The sequence below is a fragment of the Lissotriton helveticus genome, chromosome 1_2 (genome assembly GCF_964261635.1).
Source record: "Lissotriton helveticus chromosome 1_2, aLisHel1.1, whole genome shotgun sequence".
Lineage (NCBI taxonomy): Eukaryota > Metazoa > Chordata > Amphibia > Caudata > Salamandridae > Lissotriton > Lissotriton helveticus.
The window spans coordinates 248,442,813-248,460,442 of NC_136058.1; the positions used below are offsets into that span (position 1 = coordinate 248,442,813).

The following is a 17,630-nucleotide window of genomic DNA, read 5'->3' on the forward strand; positions in this document are numbered from 1 at the left end:
TATATGCATGTGGAACTTGGACTGTAAGTTCTGAAATGATTCAATGTCAATTATATCCCAAGCGCCTCCCAGGTGCAAGAACAATGAGGTCCCAACCTCGTAATGCTTTGACGTTTGACACACAAATCATTCAGCAGCCCACCCACAAGGGAGTCTCCAGCGTAAGCCTACTGGCCCAAACAGTAGAGTCACTCTCCATGCCCGGAAACCTACTCTGGTCAGTTGTGGGAGAGTTTCTGGAACCAGGGGCCTATAAAGGATACTCAATATATTCTATAGTTGAAGTATGGCTTACTCTACCCTGTATGCTGGGTCCTTCCAGCCCTAGTGGAACCAGTCATTCATCATTAGGATGTGGGCTGCCCAGTAAAACAGATGGATATCCTCCTTGGCATGTCCCACGTCATACAAGGAATGGACACATTTACCAAATGCGACTGTAGGAGGCTTATTTGCCCATAGGAGCTATCTCATGAGAGCATCTAGGGTGATAAACCAGGTCTGCAGAATGTGGATTGGGAAGTTTTGAAAGGCATAGAGTGCCAGGGGAGGATCATCATTTTAAATATGGCTATCCTACCCATGAGATTGGGGGTCAGCTTGTCTCATCAGGTCATGTCCATTTCAGCCTTCCCTAACAATGGGTGGATTCTGGTTCCCAGGATATGCACACCTCCAGGTATGGAAAACTATGCAGCATATGAGGATGCTGGGTGGCAGGTTTTATCTTGTTGGTCACCCAGGACGGGGACAAAGAAGGATTTATCCCAGGTGACACATAGACAAGAGGCCATGCCAAATGTGTACAGAATGTGGATAAGTCGAAATCCCATCACAGTGGGCTGTGAGAGGAACAGGAGGAAGTTGTCCACATTTAGGACGATTCTGTCCTGCTTCAGCAGTCCTCAGTCAAAGTCCCATACCTACGCATCACAGCACACCCAGGCCACCATGGACTCACACATTCTGAGGAACCTTATCATTCTCAGGAGCTTTCACATTTTTAAAGAGCACAATAGCTCTAATCAACGCCTCGCATAACAATTCTGAGCTTGAAACTTCTAATATCCAAACCATTCCCTCCAACCCATTCATAGAGGTTAGTGTCAATCACAGAACCTCAAACTTGGTCAACTTGCTCCCTATCACTACTTCTCACTGCGAAACACTTGTAACTAAAGCTCACAACAAATCAATGCTTATTAACTGTATGTATGCGGTAAGACATGCTGCTGATATCGCCGATCTCATTCTCTCTCAAGATGTAGACCGCCTTATCTTGATGGAAACCTAGATTAACAAATCCCTTTCACCAACATTATACATCTTAGTTTCCCCCGAGTATAACATAATATGACTAGATGGACCTCATGAAGTCAGAGGAGGCTTAGCCTGCATTTTCCCATTCACTTCTCACCCTAAAACACACAAAAACAGATCCGATGTCTTCTTTTGAACACATGGGCATCGAACTCCGGAACAACAAAAGCTTAGTATCTTTACTACACATGATCTATCATCCCCCTGGAGATAACAATCTCTTTGTAGAACAAAAAATGGAGACCATATCCTCCTATTTGGATGAAAATCTGATGCATATCTTTCTAGGTAACTTCAACCTTCACTGGAACAACGCAAAGGATCCCTTGCTGTGCACTTTTAAGGCCTTCCTCTCTGATCTAAACTTCACCCAATACTGCAATGGTCCTACCCACATCAAAGGATCCACCCTTGACTTAATCATTATGAAACACAATGTTATTCAAGTAACCGCCATCACCCCCTGTGACTGGTCGGATCATTACCTAATTTCTTTCAACATCTTGAAAAGAGTAGCACTCAGGTAAGGTCAACCTCGTAAGGCCAAACAATGGTCAAGAGATTGAGGAACATCAATTTTGAGATAATTAGAATCAGCAAAAAACGTTTTCTCCCGCCCCCCCAACCTGTCAAATCTTGAGGAACTCACTGATCACAACACTCATTCCATGGCTAATATTATTGACCCAATTGCTCCAAACCAAATCAGAATTCCCAGCAAATCATCCAAACCTTGCTTCAATTGCTCCCTTAATGATAAAAGACGCAAGTTAAGGATGGAGGAGAGAACCTGGACAAACTCGCCTTCTGCTACAAACCTTAAACAACTGCGGATAACAAGAAGCATGTACAACAAGAATATCTGTAGTGCCAAGACCAACCCCTTTAGATCACAACTCATCCTCACCAAAAACAGCCCGAAAAAATTGTTCGAAATCATCAAACAGCAAGCCAAACACTCAATTGACCAACAATCCACACTCAATAACTTAACTCAAAATAGCAAGGAATTCTCTGCAGACTTCTTTGAAAGACAAGAAAGATTGAGTTAGAATTACTACGCATCACTACAAATACACATGGTATATCCCAATCCATTACCTCTACCTCACCCTTGTCAATTGCCCCTCTCTCTGATTCACAGTATTGCTCTACAAAAAACCAAGCACTATGGAATAACTTTAGACCCCCAGACGACGTTGAGCTCTTTAAATCGATCAATCATTTGTAAAGCGCACTACATACTCGCGAGGGTCTCAAGGCGCTGGGGTATCCTCCTGAAGGTCAGCAGGTCTTGGGTCTGTCATAGGCTCAGTGGGAGGGTGTTCCATGTCTTGGTGGCGAGGTGGGAGAAGGATCTCCTATCGGTGGTTGTTTTATGGATGCGCGGGACGGTGGCGAGTGAGAGGTCGGTGGAGCAAAATTAGCAGTTGGAGATGTAGAAGGAGAGCCGTCTAGTGAGGTAGGCTAGGCCGGTCTTGTGGAGTGCCATGTGTGCGTTGGTAAGGAGCTTGAAGGATATCCTCTTGTTGACGGGGAGCCAGTGCAGGTTTCACAGGTGGGGTTTAATGTGGCCGTGGCGTGGTACGTCGAGGATCAGTCGTGTCGAGGTGTTTTGGATGCGTTGTAGTTGTTTGATGAGCTTGGTCGGGGCTCCCGCATAGAGGGCGTTTCCGTAGTCGAGTCTGCTGCTGACGAGGGCCTGGGTGACTGTCTTTCTTGTATCTGTGGGGATCCATCTGTAGATCTTGTGGAGCATGCGGAGGGCATTGAACCAGGAGGTGGAGACGGCCTTGACTTGCTTGGTCATTAAGAGCGTTCAGTCGAGGATGATTCTCAGGTTGCGTGTGTGGTCGGTGGGTGTCGGGGCTGCCCCCAGTGCCGTCAGCCACAAGGATTCGTCCCCGGCTGAAGGGTTGGAGCCGAGGATGAGGACCTCTGTCTTGCTCAAGTTCAGCTTGCAGATGGCTGGTCTACATCCAGTCGGCGACCGCCTTCATTCCTTCGTGGAGGTTGGCTTTGGCGGTGAAGGGGTCCTTGGTGAGGGAGATGATCAGCTGAGTGCCGTCGGCATAGGAGATTATATTGAGGTCGTGCTGTCAGGGCCATGTAAATGTTGAACAGCGTCGGGCTGAGGAAGGATCCCTGGGGTACGCTGCAGATGATCTAGTAGACTTTGGAATGGAATGGGGGGAGGCGGACGCTCTGGGCTCTGTCGGAGAGGAAGGAGGTGGTCCAATCCAGAGCCTTGTCTCGGATTCCTCTCTTCTTTAAAGCCCTCAAACCATTTCAATGATCCTCTTCCAGCCAATCTCTTCTAAGATCTTTTATGCTCAGTGCTACCACTCTGGTCTAAAATTGTCCATGAATCTCTCCTGCAAGGAAGATTCCAGACTGTCTCAAAATGGGTCAAGATACCCCATCCCCCAAAAAAACTAATGCAGACCTAACGGATCCTAACAGCTTCAGATCAATTTACAAGATAATAACTTTAGCCAAACTAGTTGAGAAGTGTATCCACACACAACTATGTAATCACATTGAATGATTTCAAAACCTCAACCTTCACCAATCAGGATTCAGATTGGTTCACAGCACATCAACTGCCTTGATTCACATCGTCGAAAACACTTTAAACTTCTGGACGAAAATGAAAGCTGCCTTCTTACACTTCTAGATCTCTCTTCAGCATTTGACATGGTCAAATGGTTGAACAAAGGATGTGGTTAGCAGGCCCAGTCCTAAATTGGTTCTCCTCATTCCAGCACAATAGAATGCAAAGAATCAAAATCAACCATTCCCTTTCTTCCCAAGTCTTTATAGGAGCGCCTCAAGGGTCAACCCTGTCTCCCATGCTCTTCAACCTATTTATGGAACCTCTCACTGAAATTCTGAGTCATTCAAACATACATTACCACATGTACACAGATGATACTCAACTGTACTTGAAAATCTCTACTCCAGAAGACATCAAAACACTTAACTCTGCCCTTGAGAAAAGGCAAAATTGGTTAACCGATGCTCTCAATATTCTGAAAACCGAATACCTCCTGATCTGCCCCCGCAATCATTCGACCCCACACATTCATGACTGGCTCAACAACTAACAGCCCTCAAATGTACCCCTCACATTATGGACTCAACTAGATCTTTAGGCATAATACTGGACAAACACCTAAATATGCAAGACCAAATCAGGGCAACAACCACTAGGGCTAATCACCAACTTAACACCGTAAGGAAAATCAAACCCTTCCTTCCTACAGCTGACATGAAACTGGCAGTCCAATCACTAGATATCTCTCGCCTAGATTACAGAATTGTGACTGTAGCTTGACTCCTCAAAGCCAAACTGGCCCCTTTAAGGGCTACACAGAACTCTGCAGCCAGACTCATTACTAGTTCAGGAAATTGTGAACGTATCACACCAGACTTAATTCAACTCAAGTGGCTCCCCTTAGAAGCAAGGATTTGTTTCAAGATTGCCTTCTTGACACATAAAGCACTTCACTATAACACTCTGGTTTACTTGGCAAATAAACTTGAACTATCCGGCTTGAATCGATCCCTAAGAAGTATTAAGAATATACTGCTGAAACCACCACAATTCAATTAGATGAAAACCTACAACCAAGCCTTCTCAGGTTTGGTGCCGAGAATCAGGATTGCTCTTCCTCCTGAAATCGGATCCAACCGTTCGATTGCCACAATAATAAAAAAGAAGGCATACTCCTGAACAGCAACTTGCAAAAATTTACATGAAACCATCTGATGTGAAACCAATTCGCCAGGCTCTTCAGTACTCTCAATCGAATGATTTATGTTGCATTTGTTTTGCTTTATATCTCCAATTTTTAGGCCACGTTTCTTTCCTGCTTTTAGTTAAGTGCCTGATCATTTGTTCAAATTGCTACCCTTCCTTTCATACTGCTTGCTTTTGTGTACAGCGCTCTGATACTCAGATGGGTCATGTTTGTGCTTTGTAAAACCTTTCAAATAAATAATTATAAATAATAGAGCCATTCAGGAAATACAAGGGAATGTCAGGGTCTGATGGCCAACTATCAACTATCCAGGTCCCTCGAAGTGGCTGCTTTGAGGGACCTGGACGAGGGATAGGGAGCAGCCCTTCCGCTTTTGCTCCTTCTCCCCTCCTCGAATCGATTGAGAGACACCGGGTGCCGGTCCGGGAGGCAGGCAATCAAGCGGTGCATGAACCCTGTCCCAGCCGCCGAATTGCAGGCATCGGCTGTGACGCAAGAAGCGGGCTCTGGAGGAAGTGCTGTGAAAGGCCCAGACTGTTCTAATACAGCGCTGTGAATCAGACCGCAGCAGCGAAACACCAGAGGGGAAATAAACTCGGGCGCCTGCATTCCCCCCTCGCCAAAAAATACAAATAAAATAATTTGCAAATTTAAAGACTGGAGCAGGCGAAGGTGCTTTGTGATGCAAAGTGGCATTTGGCCCGAGGGGTGCATTGTGGCGGGACTGAGTAACCCTCCAGATAATTGCTGTGGGCGTGACCCGAGGGCTAATATTAAGCAGGATCCCCTACATCAGTGGCGGCCACTTGTTGAAGGTGGATGCGTGAACTCAATCAATCAATCATATCATTTGTAAAGCGCACTACTCACCCGTGAGGGTCTCAAGGCGCTGGGGTGGGGAATGCTGCTACTGCTCGAAAAGCCAGGTCTTGATGAGTTTTCTGAAGGTCAGCAGGTCTTGGGTCTGCTGTAGGTGGAGGGTGTTCCAGGTCTTGGCGGCGAGGTGGGAGAACGATCTACCGCCTGTGGTCGCTCTTCGGAAGCGGGGGACTGTAGCGAGGGCGAGGTCGGCAGAGTGGAGCTGGCGGGTGGGGGTGTAGAAGCTGAGTCCTCTGTTGAGGTAGGTTGGTCCGGTGTTGTGGAGTGCCTTGTGTACGTAGGTGAGGAGCTTGAAGGTTATCCTCTTGTTGACCGGGAGCCAGTGCAGGTCTCTCAGGTGGGGTGTGATGTGGCTGCGGCGAGGTATGTCGAGGATCAGGCGTGCAGAGGTGTTCTTGATGCGTTGGAGCCGTCTCAGGAGTTTGGCCGAGGCTCCTGTGTAGAGGGCGTTTCCATAGTCCAACCTGCTGCTGACAAGGGCCTGGGTGGTACAAAAGGGGGTGGTAATGGACGGAGCATCCGAACCAATCAAACACTCACACCCAGTCAAAAGAGCTGGGTTTAATCCATCACCGTTCTTTAGCCCACTCTGCCACCCCAGTTCAGACATGGCTATATGCAAATCAGGCTGACCCTGTGCCTCATGGGAACAGTCCAGCCCGAACTGCCAAGTCATGCCTTCCATGGACCGGAAACAAGCTACCGAGGACCGGTTTCTGGCATTACAGCCGTCTTCAGCTCGGCTTGCTTGAATCCAGTGGCAAAGTGAGCAGGGGACTCACGTCTGAGCATACCCTGCCACACTTATGGCGGCCAAAAGCGGTACAAAAGGGGGTGGTAATGGACGGAGCATCCGAACCAATCAAACACTCACACCCAGTCAAAAGATCTGGGTTTAATCCATCACCATTCTTTAGCCCACTCTGCCACCCCAGTTCAGACAAGGCTATATGCAAATCATTCTGACCCTGTGCCTCATGGGAACAGTCCAGCCCGAACTGCCAAGCCATGCCTTCCCTGGACCGGAAACAAGCTACCGAGGACCGGTTTCTGGCATTACAGCCGTCTTCAGCCCGGCTTGCTTGAATCCAGTGGCAAAGTGAGCAAGGGACTCACATCTGAGCATACCCTGCCACACTTATGGCGGCCAAAAGCGGTACAAAAGGGGGTGGTAATGGACGGAGCATCCGAACCAATCAAACACTCACACCCAGTCAAAAGATCTGGGTTTAATCCATCACCGTTCTTTAGCCCACTCTGCCACCCCAGTTCAGACAAGGCTATATGCAAATCAGTCTGACCCTGCGCCTCATGGGAACAGTCCAGCCCGAACTGCCAAGCCATGCCTTCCCTGGACCGGAAACAAGCTATGGAGGACCGGTTTCTGGCATTACAGCCATCTTCAGCCCGGCTTGCTTGAATCCAGTGGCAAAGTGAGCAAAGGACACACGTATGAGCATACCCTGCCACACTTATGGCGGCCAAAAGCGGTACAAAAGGGGGTGGTAATGGACGGAGCATCAGAACCAATCAAACACTCACACCCAGTCAAAAGATCTGGGTTTAATCCATCACCGTTCTTTAGCCCACTCTGCCACCCCAGTTCAGACATGGCTATATGCAAATCAGTCTGACCCTGTGCCTCATGGGAACAGACAAGGGCCTAGGTGACTGTTCTTCTCGTTTCATGGGGATCCACTTGTAGATCCTACGGAGCATGCGGAGGGTGTAGAAGCAGGAGGAGGAGATGGCGTTGACCTGTTTAATCATGGAGAGGTTGGAGTCGAGGATGACCCCTCGGTTGCGTGCGTGGCCGGTGGGTGTTGGAGCGGTTCCCAGTGCGGTCGGCCACCAGGAGTCGTCCCAGGCCGAAGGGTTGGATCCGAGGATGAGGTCCTCCGTCTTGTCCGAGTTCAGCTTCAGTCGGCTGTTCGTCATCCATTCAGCAACGGCCTTCATTCCTTCGTGAAGGTTGGTTTTGGCGGTGTGGGGGTCCTTGATGAGGGAGAGTATCAGCTGGGTGTCATCGGCAAAGGAGAGGATGTTGAGGTCGTGCCGACGAGCGACGTGGGCGAGCGGTGCCATGTAGATGTTAAACAGGGTTGGGCTGAGGGATGAGCCCTGGGGTACGCTGCAGATGATCTCATTGGTTTTGGAGCAGAAGGGGGGAAGGCGGACGCTTTGTGTTCTGCTGGAGAGGAAGGAGGTGGTCCAGTCCAGGGCCTTCTCTTGGATCCCAGCGTTGTGGAGGCGTGTTCGTAGTGTGTGGTGACAGACTGTGTCGAAGGCGGCTGACAGGTCCAGGAGGATGCATGCTCCGGAGTGCCTGTCCGTGCCCAGTAGGGGCCTGACCCTAAGATGGCGTTGGCTAGGGGGCCAGACGGCGGCTCAGAGACTGAGAAATTAACGCATGTGCAGAGGCATCTCCTATCTGGCGGGGCATGAATAAACGGTGCCAACAGGACTCCATCACTCCATCCCCTCAGGAAAGAGAGCCCACATGTGAAGGGCGGAGCATTCAGAGTTTTGAGACACTGGGGGAACCTACTCTTGGTCCGAATTCATTCACAACGCCGACACATGGAGCGCTGCCACAATGCCTTACTCTCAATTGCCTTTCTCTCAATTGCTTTTCTCTCAATTCTGCTTCTGTGAATTGGGGTTGATCTGCTTACCTTCGGAACTGTCCCTTCCACCTCTCCTCTCATGGGGCAAGCTGGAAGATGAGGCTGATGGAGCTTCCTAGTAACACCTGCACTGCTACAGTCAATGTAACTCTGACGATGCCCCAAGGGCGTAAACCGAAACTGTATGTACTTACCTCGGAGACCCAGTACCCTTGGCCGTTGCCCGGTGGAACTGTCCTATGCAGCTATAGAGGAGTCTGGTTCTGGTTCACCACTTGGCCGTCACCTACCTAGCTGGACATTGTTTTTCACTGTTCTTCTTGGTTTATCTGTCTTTCACAGTGACTGCTTGGTTCCCCTTGATGGACTTTCCCCCTCCTGCCTGCCTTGACTCTATCGGCATTCCCTGTTTTCCTTTCCCTCTCTCTGTTACGCCGCGCACTATTAATGCATACTACAGTGTTACTGTGGCTCCATCATGTGTCCTTATGTGCTTTTCACTAGTAAAACTTGTTGTTACTTGGTAATCACTATGTAACTTATGTAAACATTTTGTAACTTGCAACTCGCTGTTCCTCATGTAAAGCACTCTGATAACTCCAGTTCTAGCCAGCGCTATATAAAACTCTAATAAATAAACCAATAAAATAGAATCATTCTCTGGATGGGTGCCCGGAGAGGTTACAGAGGCCCCTCCTGAGATGTTATGATGTTATATATGAGCAGACTACAAATCTGTGAAATGTTTTATCCAGGAATGTGGTTTAATAAAAAAAACCTCTAGGAGACAGTAATCCATTAGGCTGCCATGGCCTACAATTGGCAAGAAAACACTGCATTTTGGTGAATCTACAAGGTTCAGCCAGTAAATATTGATCCAATTCTGTTTCGTTGTGGTCATTTTTTGCTTGTATCTAGTTCTGGCCACTGTAACCCGATCTGGATCACGCAATTTGATGGCCTGGATTAGTGAAGACTCTGCCTTGCCACAATCACTAGAATACCTTGACATAGTCTTAAATGTGAGGGGTTTTGAGGTTTATTCTGCTTTGATGCATCATATTTCAGTGGCCTAAACAAGGTGCAGTGGAGGTCTGTGATAGGGAACTCACTTGTATGGGATTTAGCAAAAGGACCTAAAAGGGTTATATATTTGGAGTAATTTGTCAGGCTTAGTTGTCAGATTAGTCCATTTAACAGAGCTTCTATTGTTCCCAAGGGATAAAGGTGTCGCAAACAACTTGTAAGTAGCAGTGGAATCAAAGAAAGTGTTGCCCCACAATGATAGTTTTAGCGTATTATAAACACGATCCATTCTTTATATTATGAAAAATCTTCCATAGTATGCTATAATTTTAAATAAAGAATAACATAATAGACTCTTCTGTTACTCCACCTTATAGATTCAGTATCTGTTCTATGGGTATCATATTTAGGTTGTTCATTACAAACACAAAGGCCATTTGAAAGAGTTATAGACACTAGCTAGATGGCAGCTGTAGACCAAGTATTCATTGGGCCAGCATCAAGCCTTTGTATACCTGTAACAAAATCTTCAAAATCTTTGATTGTTTCATGCATTTTAGGGGCTCAAATGATAGATTTTAATATAACAAGACAGAAGAGTTACCTAGTCTACTTGATGAAAGGTGATCCAGTAATGCGTTGGAGATTCTTTGTTTTTCAGCAGTGAACGATTGTGGATGCTATACGCATTCACAGCTAAGATACTACTCCCCTGAATCGTCGGCCCGATTATGTCAGAGATGTCTATCACCAGTTTTTTGATATTCAGGTTTAAGGAATACCTAACGTAAACTAAGATGCCACCTGAAGGGCGTTTAGCTATGGACAGGGTTGCTTCAATACTGGAATTTGAGTAGCCAGATCTGAATTATAGTTCTAAGGACCAGGGGGCATATTACCAAGCAATAGCGATAATTATCGCTATTGCTTGGTTAGAGACAACATTTTACCGCTGAGCTGCGGCGATTTTTATCGCAGATAAACCTTGGTATTACCAAGGTTTATCGCAAATGCGATAAAAAACGGCCGCAATGCATGAATATCGCTGAAAAGTCAGCGATATTCATGCATTACCGAGCTAATGCTCTTAGCCATGTTATCCACCTCCCATTGGATAACATGGCTAAGAACTGCTCAGGGGAGGTGTTAGCTTTTGGAGATATTCGCGCTTAGCGCGAATATCTCCAAAAGTTGGTAATAGGAGATAGCGATGTTAGCGACTGTTTCCAGTCGCTAACATCTTGGCACGCCCACTTTGCATGTCATTAGTGATAAATATCACTGACATTCAAAGCGGGGCCCAAGATGGTCGCTATCTCCTACTAGCTGTCGCTAACTGGTGTTAGCAACAGCTAGGTAATAGGGAGATAATTTTATCTCCGCTTTCTTGGCTTTTAAAGCCAAAAAAGCGGAGATAAACCCCCTTGATAATATGCCCCCAGGTTTCCTGGAGCAGTATTATATCAAAATCATCTATGGCATTATCCCATAGAGTATCAATGGTTTTGTCACTTATACCTGCCAACTCTATGGGAGGAGTACTCCCACTCCCCACAGTTGTTGGGTCCCAGTAGCTTAATTTTGAGTTACACTCAACAAGATGGAAACCATATTCTCACGGGCAAATCTATTCAATCTTACTATATTCTAGTCTGAACGTCATGAACTCGGGAGCCCAAGCAGTGAGTTGTGGATGGAGTTTATGGCTTTGAAGGGATTTGTATTAATTAATTGAGAATACCCTATCTCCACCTTGTGAGTTACTCATTACTTAGTCAATCTCTGCTAATCTTGGAGCATAGGGGCTTATTGGGATTGAGGCTCTCTGAATGTTTTGATGTTAATTAATTCAAAAAAATAAATAATACATTACATTTGCCCCAAAAAATAACCCCATATATAAATATTAAAAAAAAGATAATATAAAAAAATACAGTAAGTGTATAAAACTCATATCGACACATTTATTACATATCCATTAATAAAAAAGAAAACTATCTTATATAAAATATATCTTTTTAAACATTTTAAAGTTTAAAAACGTTGCACACTATTCCCCTACAAGTCCTACATCCTGCTCCTAAATTATATTTTAAATGTGTTTATATGTAAACACACTTAAAAAATATATATATTTTAAAAAAAGTAAACATTATATTTAAAAGAAAGTACATCAATATAAAAATGGATCAATCTAAACAAATAACAATAGGTAAATACATAATTCATAAACATTGCCTATACATTTAAAAGTTAAACACAATAAATAATCAAAATTTAAATAATCCACAGTCTACCTCCCTATAAACCACACATCCCATGGCTAAAATGTTTTGCAATTTTAAATGCAAAAAGAACAATTGATGGACAGAATGCAGAACAATGTCATACATTCACCCCAGTCCAGAGATCTGGGCCTAAATCCATCATTTTTTGTTGTTTACCATGCCATTCCAGTTTCGATCCAGCCATATGCACATCAGTCTTGACCCTGTGCCTCATGGGTACAGTCCAGCCCGAACTGCAAGGCCAGGTCTTCCCTGGACTGGAAACAAGCATCCTAGGACTGGTTTTGGGATTTCACCCCTCATCAGCCAGGTTAGCTTGACTCCAGTGGCATGGATAGCACAAGGCCCAATTCTGGGCATGCCCGTCCCACTCGGGTTGACAAATGCAAAAAGAACATTTGATGAACATAATGCAGCCCAATACAGAGATCTGTGCCTAAATCCATTGCTTTTTGTTCACCATGCCATTCCAGTTTGAACCCAGCCATATGCAAATCAGTCTTGACCCTGCACCTTACTGCCAGGCCAGGTCCTCCCTGGACTGGAAACAAGTATCCTAGGACCAGTTTCGGGGTTTCACCCCTCATTAGCCAGGATAGCTTGACTCCAGTGACATGGAGAGCACGAGACACACTTCTGAGCATGCCCATCCCACTCGGGGTGACAAATGCAAAAAGAACATTTGATGAACAGAATGCAGAACAATGTCATACATTCCCTGCAATACAGAGATCTGGGCCTAAATCCATCACTTTTTTGTTCACCATGCCATTCCAGTTTGAACCCAGCCACATGCAAATCAGTATAAATAGCAAAACTGAGGGCAGAGGCTGATGAGAACCACACTCAACACTTGAATAGTGTTTTTAAAGTAGCTGATGGTGCCCGGAACCAAGGAGTACTTCCCTCTCTACTCCCCACAATCTAGGTGCAACACCTAACAAACTATGAACACAAAGATGGTTCCAGCACTCTTTACAATGATGTCAAAAAGTTCTTCATTATCTCTAATCAAACAATTCAAGTAATTCAGCACATAGGGAAAAACCAGGTATCCAAGTCCAGAGTATATTTTCCTTTATCCTAATGTTCTTTATTTTTCACAGACAGTTTTCTTCTTTCATAGATTAATTCATCATAGCCAACGTGTTTCGTCTCCTGAGAGACTTCTTCAGGGCTTCCAACATATATCCTAATGTGAAATTCCCCTACAGAACACAGTGTTTCCAGTACCAGTATGGACAACGTTTTTTTCTATGCAATTTTCCAACAATCGATACGCGGCATAGTAACCGCCAGCAATTCGTGCAGTGTTTCCGTATCTACGGAAACACTGCACAAATTATAAAGAGTGCTGGAAACATGCAAATCAGTCTTCACCCTGTGCCTTATGGGTTCAGGCCAGCCTGAACTGCCAGGCCAGGTCATCCCTTGACTAGAAACAAGAATCCTAGGAACGATTTCATGGTTTCACCCCTCATCATCCAGGATAGCTGGACTCCAGTGGCATGGAGAGCACAGGGCCCATGTCTGGGCGTGCCCGTCCCACTCAGGGTGACCAATGCAAAAAGAACAATTGTTGGACAAAATGCAAAACAATGTCATACATTCACCATTTGCATATAGCCATGTCTGAAATGGGGTGGCTGAGTGGGCTAAAGAATGGTGATGGATTAAACCCAGATCAGTTGACTGGGGGTGAGTGTTTGATTTGCTCAAACGTTCCGTCCATCATCCCCTTTTGTATCGCTTTGTTCGCCCTAAGTGTGGCAGGGTATGCTCAGACGCGAGTCCCTTGCTCACTTGGCCACTGGATTCAAGATAGCCTGGCTGATGAGGATTATGAATCCGAAACCGGTCCCAGGATGCTTGTTTCTGGTGCATGGAAGACATGGCTTGGCACTTCGGGCTGGACTGTTCCCCGTGAGGCACAGGGTCAGACTGATTTGCATATAACCATGTCTGAAATGGGGTGGCTGAGTGGGCTAAAGAATGGTGATGGATTAAACCCCGATCAGTTGACTGGGGGTGAGTGTATTATTTGCTCAAACGCTCCGTCCATCATCCCCTTTTGTATCGCTTTGTTCGCCCTAAGTGTGGCAGGGTATGCTCAGACGTGAGTCCCTTGCTCACTTGGCCACTGGATTCAAGATAGCCTGGCTGATGAGGATTATGAATCTGAAACCGGTCCCAGGATGCTTGTTTCTGGTCCATGGAAAACATGGCTTGGCAGTTCGGGCTGGACTGTTCCCATGAGGCACAGGGTCAGACTGATTTGCATATAGCCATGTCTGAAATGGGGTGGCTGAGTGGGCTAAAGAATGGTGATGGATTAAACCCAGATCAGTTGACTGGGGGTGAGTGTTTGATTTGCTCAAACGCTCCGTCCATCATCTCCTTTTGTATCGCTTTGTTCGCCCAAAGTGTGGCAGGGTATGCTCAGACGTGAGTCCCTTGCTCACTTGGCCACTGGATTCAAGATAGCCTGGCTGATGAGGATTATGAATCCGAAACCGGTCCCAGGATGCTTGTTTCCGGTCCATGGAAGACATGGCTTGGCAGTTCGGGCTGGACTGTTCCCATGAGGCACAGGGTCAGACTGATTTGCATATAGCCATGTCTGAAATAGGGTGGCTGAGTGGGCTAAAGAATGGTGATGGATTAAACCCAGATCAGTTGACTGGGGGTGAGTGTTTGATTTGCTCAAACGCTCCGTCCATCATCCCCTTTTGTATCGATACATTCACCACAGTACAGAGATCTGGGCCAAAAACTATTGTTTTTTTGCTCACCATGTCATTCCAGTTTGAACCCAGCCATATGCAATTCAGTCTTGACCCTGTTCCTCATGGGTTTAATCCAGCCCGAACTGCCAGGCAATTGTTTCTTTTGCAATTGTCGCCCTAAGTGGGAAGGGTATGCCCAGACGTGGGTCCCATGCTCACTATACCACTGGATTCAAGCTATCTTGGCTCATGAAGGGTGATGCCCCGAAACCTGTCCCAGGATGCTTGTTTCCGGTCCAGGGAGGACCTGTCTTGGCAGTTCGGCCTGGACTGTTCCCACAAGGAACAGGGTTAAGACTGATTTGCACATGGCTGGGTCCAAACTGGGGTGTTGGGGTGTGCAAAAGAATGACGGATTTAACCCAGATTCTTGTGACTGGTGGTGGATTCTTGTATTGCCCAGCATTCCATTCATCAATTGTTTCTTTTGCACATGTCGCCCCATGTGGAAAGGGTATGCCCAGATGTGGGTCCCGTGCTGAGTACACCAATGGATTCAAGTTAGCCTGGCTGATAAAGAGTTATACACTGAAAGCGGTCCCAGGATGCTTGTTCCTGGTTCAGGGAGGACCTAGCTTGGCAGTTCGGGCTGGACGGGTCCAACAAGAAACAAGGCCATGACTGATTTGCATATGGCTGGGCCCAGCGTGGGATGGTGTGGTCAGCAAAAGAATGATGGATTTAACCCAGATCCTTGTGACTGGGGGGTGAATGTTTACATTGTCCAGCATTTCGTCCATCAATTCTTTCTTTTGCATATTGCAATTTTAAATAACATATATGTGAACACATAAAAAAAGAAAATCAACATTTAACACAACAATATTGTAAACAACAATATTTTATTACGGTTTTAAAAACCTATAATAATAGTATTCCCAGTTGCGATATGTATCACAATAATTTCTCTTCGATAGTTTGGTAAAACACCCCAAAGAGTAATAACCCTGCTGCAGCACTGCCTGCTTCAAACGTGCTCAGTAATGCAAGTCAGGATTCAGAAGCTGTCCCCAGATGCTGGGCTTGGGCAGGTCCCAGGAATTAAGGCAATAGATATACACATACCTTTTTCATCAGCTTGTCCCACTCATCATCATAGCCACTTCCGTAATTCTTCATCTGCCTCTCATCTTCCTCCGTCACTTTACCGATAGGTACCACACCAGCAGGGAAGTTCAGGATATTGAACAGCACTGTATAGCAAATGGGAGCTGTAAAAGAAACAGAAATAAACTACACAGTAAAGAAATTGCATGCCCTACTATGTAAAATGCAGTTACTGCAGCTTAGATAGTGTAGGAGATGGAACATAAAGCTTCCTAACTCTGCAATAATGTGATCACCTCTATACTATGAGCAGTAGAGAGGTGCAGTGCTGGAAATAGAATAAATGCACCCTGGAAACCAAAAATGTGGGGGCAATTGGAAGTGGTAGAAAAGGCTGCACGTCCATGCCATAGATTAATGTGTACACAGCAAATAGCAACGTTTATCATAGTAAATATAACTAAGGAGATTAATGCACTGACTAGAGAGATCTTTCTGCAGTTGCTGGTAACAAGTTTGAATCATCAGAAAATAGCTCCAAGAGTTAGCGCTGTCTATATGTGTCGGTCACAGACTCCTGTTCCACATAAGATACCTATGTGGTTTATGCTTTTATTTTAGAGTTCCTCGTATAACTTGCAGGTGAAAAGTTACAATTCTGTGAGTTATGCATCTCCTGCACAATCAGCTGTTTATACTTTATAAGGTTTTAAATCATTCTTTCCCTATTCTGAAGTTGATAAAATGGGGTTTATTTGGTAGATACCCAAGGAGCTTGAATGTGAATTGGTGCTGCTCCATGTGTCCTGGTGCTGACACAGTATACTGAGGCATTGTCAGAATAATTTGCTAGTGTTCATCCTGAATAGAGTTTTGGCTCGGAGATAGCTTTCACAACCGCTAACCAGCTGGTTAAGACTCAATTCCAGTGCTGATAAATGAAGCATTGCTTACTGCAAATTAAAGTTTACTACCAGGGCAAAACTTGAGCAGAGTACATTGTTCCAATAACCCTTGAGTTGACCTACAGGAAGTGGACCGAAACCTTTTTAGACTTGTCCACATTTCAATTTAAAATGCAAGTCTGTGTTTGAGGCAAAAGCAGGTTGATGCATGTTCCATTACAATACAATAGATAACAGCCCATTTTTAGATCGAGACTAGAGTTAGTGCGCTCTAGGGAAGTTCTCCGATACAATACAGTAGAGAAACCCCGCCCACTAACCGGCCCATATGTGTCATTGGCGTGTGTCTTTGTCCTTCGTAAATGCTGGCTTCTGGTTCCTGAATAGGCTTGTTAGTCCGTCCTTAGTACGGCTGTGTTGTGATTTGATTCCTCCCATGGATACTGGCCCCTTTACTTCGGTTCTTACACCATCAGCACTAGGGGGCATATTCATAAAAGACTGGTGTTAAAATTATCGCTGTTTTATCGACAGGAAACTACAGATAAAACGGCGATAATGGGCTTGATAATACGCCCTTAATTCCCATAGAAGCCCATGTTCTGGTGTTAACGTGTATTTATGGTAAGAACAGTGGTTCAAAGTTGACCTGATAAGGTCCAGTAACACAAGGTTAAGTATTATTTAAACAACTGAATCAATCAGTGGTGGGAGCAGGCTTCATAGGGCAACAGATAGTCATTGTATGTAGATTCATATTTACAAGTGCTCACATAAGTGACAAGGGTGCGTAAGGTGACTGAGGGAAAGTGACAATACACAAAATATCACACAAAATAAACATAGACATCCAAGACGATATGTACAGGTGAAGGGATTTTCAACAGGGGGTCGACGACGTTTCGATCTTTTGTTACTTTAGATCATCATCAGGACTGTGTGAGCTTTTCATTCAAGAGTAATAGGGAGCCATGGTCGTACTTCAAAT

General features: G+C 45.5%; 1 protein-coding gene across 2 annotated transcripts in view; it reads right to left on the reverse strand.

The window, feature by feature from the left end:
• Positions 1 to 17,630, reverse strand: part of LOC144800424 (vitamin D3 hydroxylase-associated protein-like) — a 654,091-nt gene that overhangs the window by 68,557 nt on the left and 567,904 nt on the right. For both annotated transcript variants that reach the window (XM_078671680.1, XM_078671681.1), the window contains exon 14: positions 15,756 to 15,901. In XM_078671680.1, the coding sequence (XP_078527806.1) occupies positions 15,756 to 15,901 (146 nt within the window). The remainder of the gene's footprint in view (positions 1 to 15,755; positions 15,902 to 17,630) is intronic.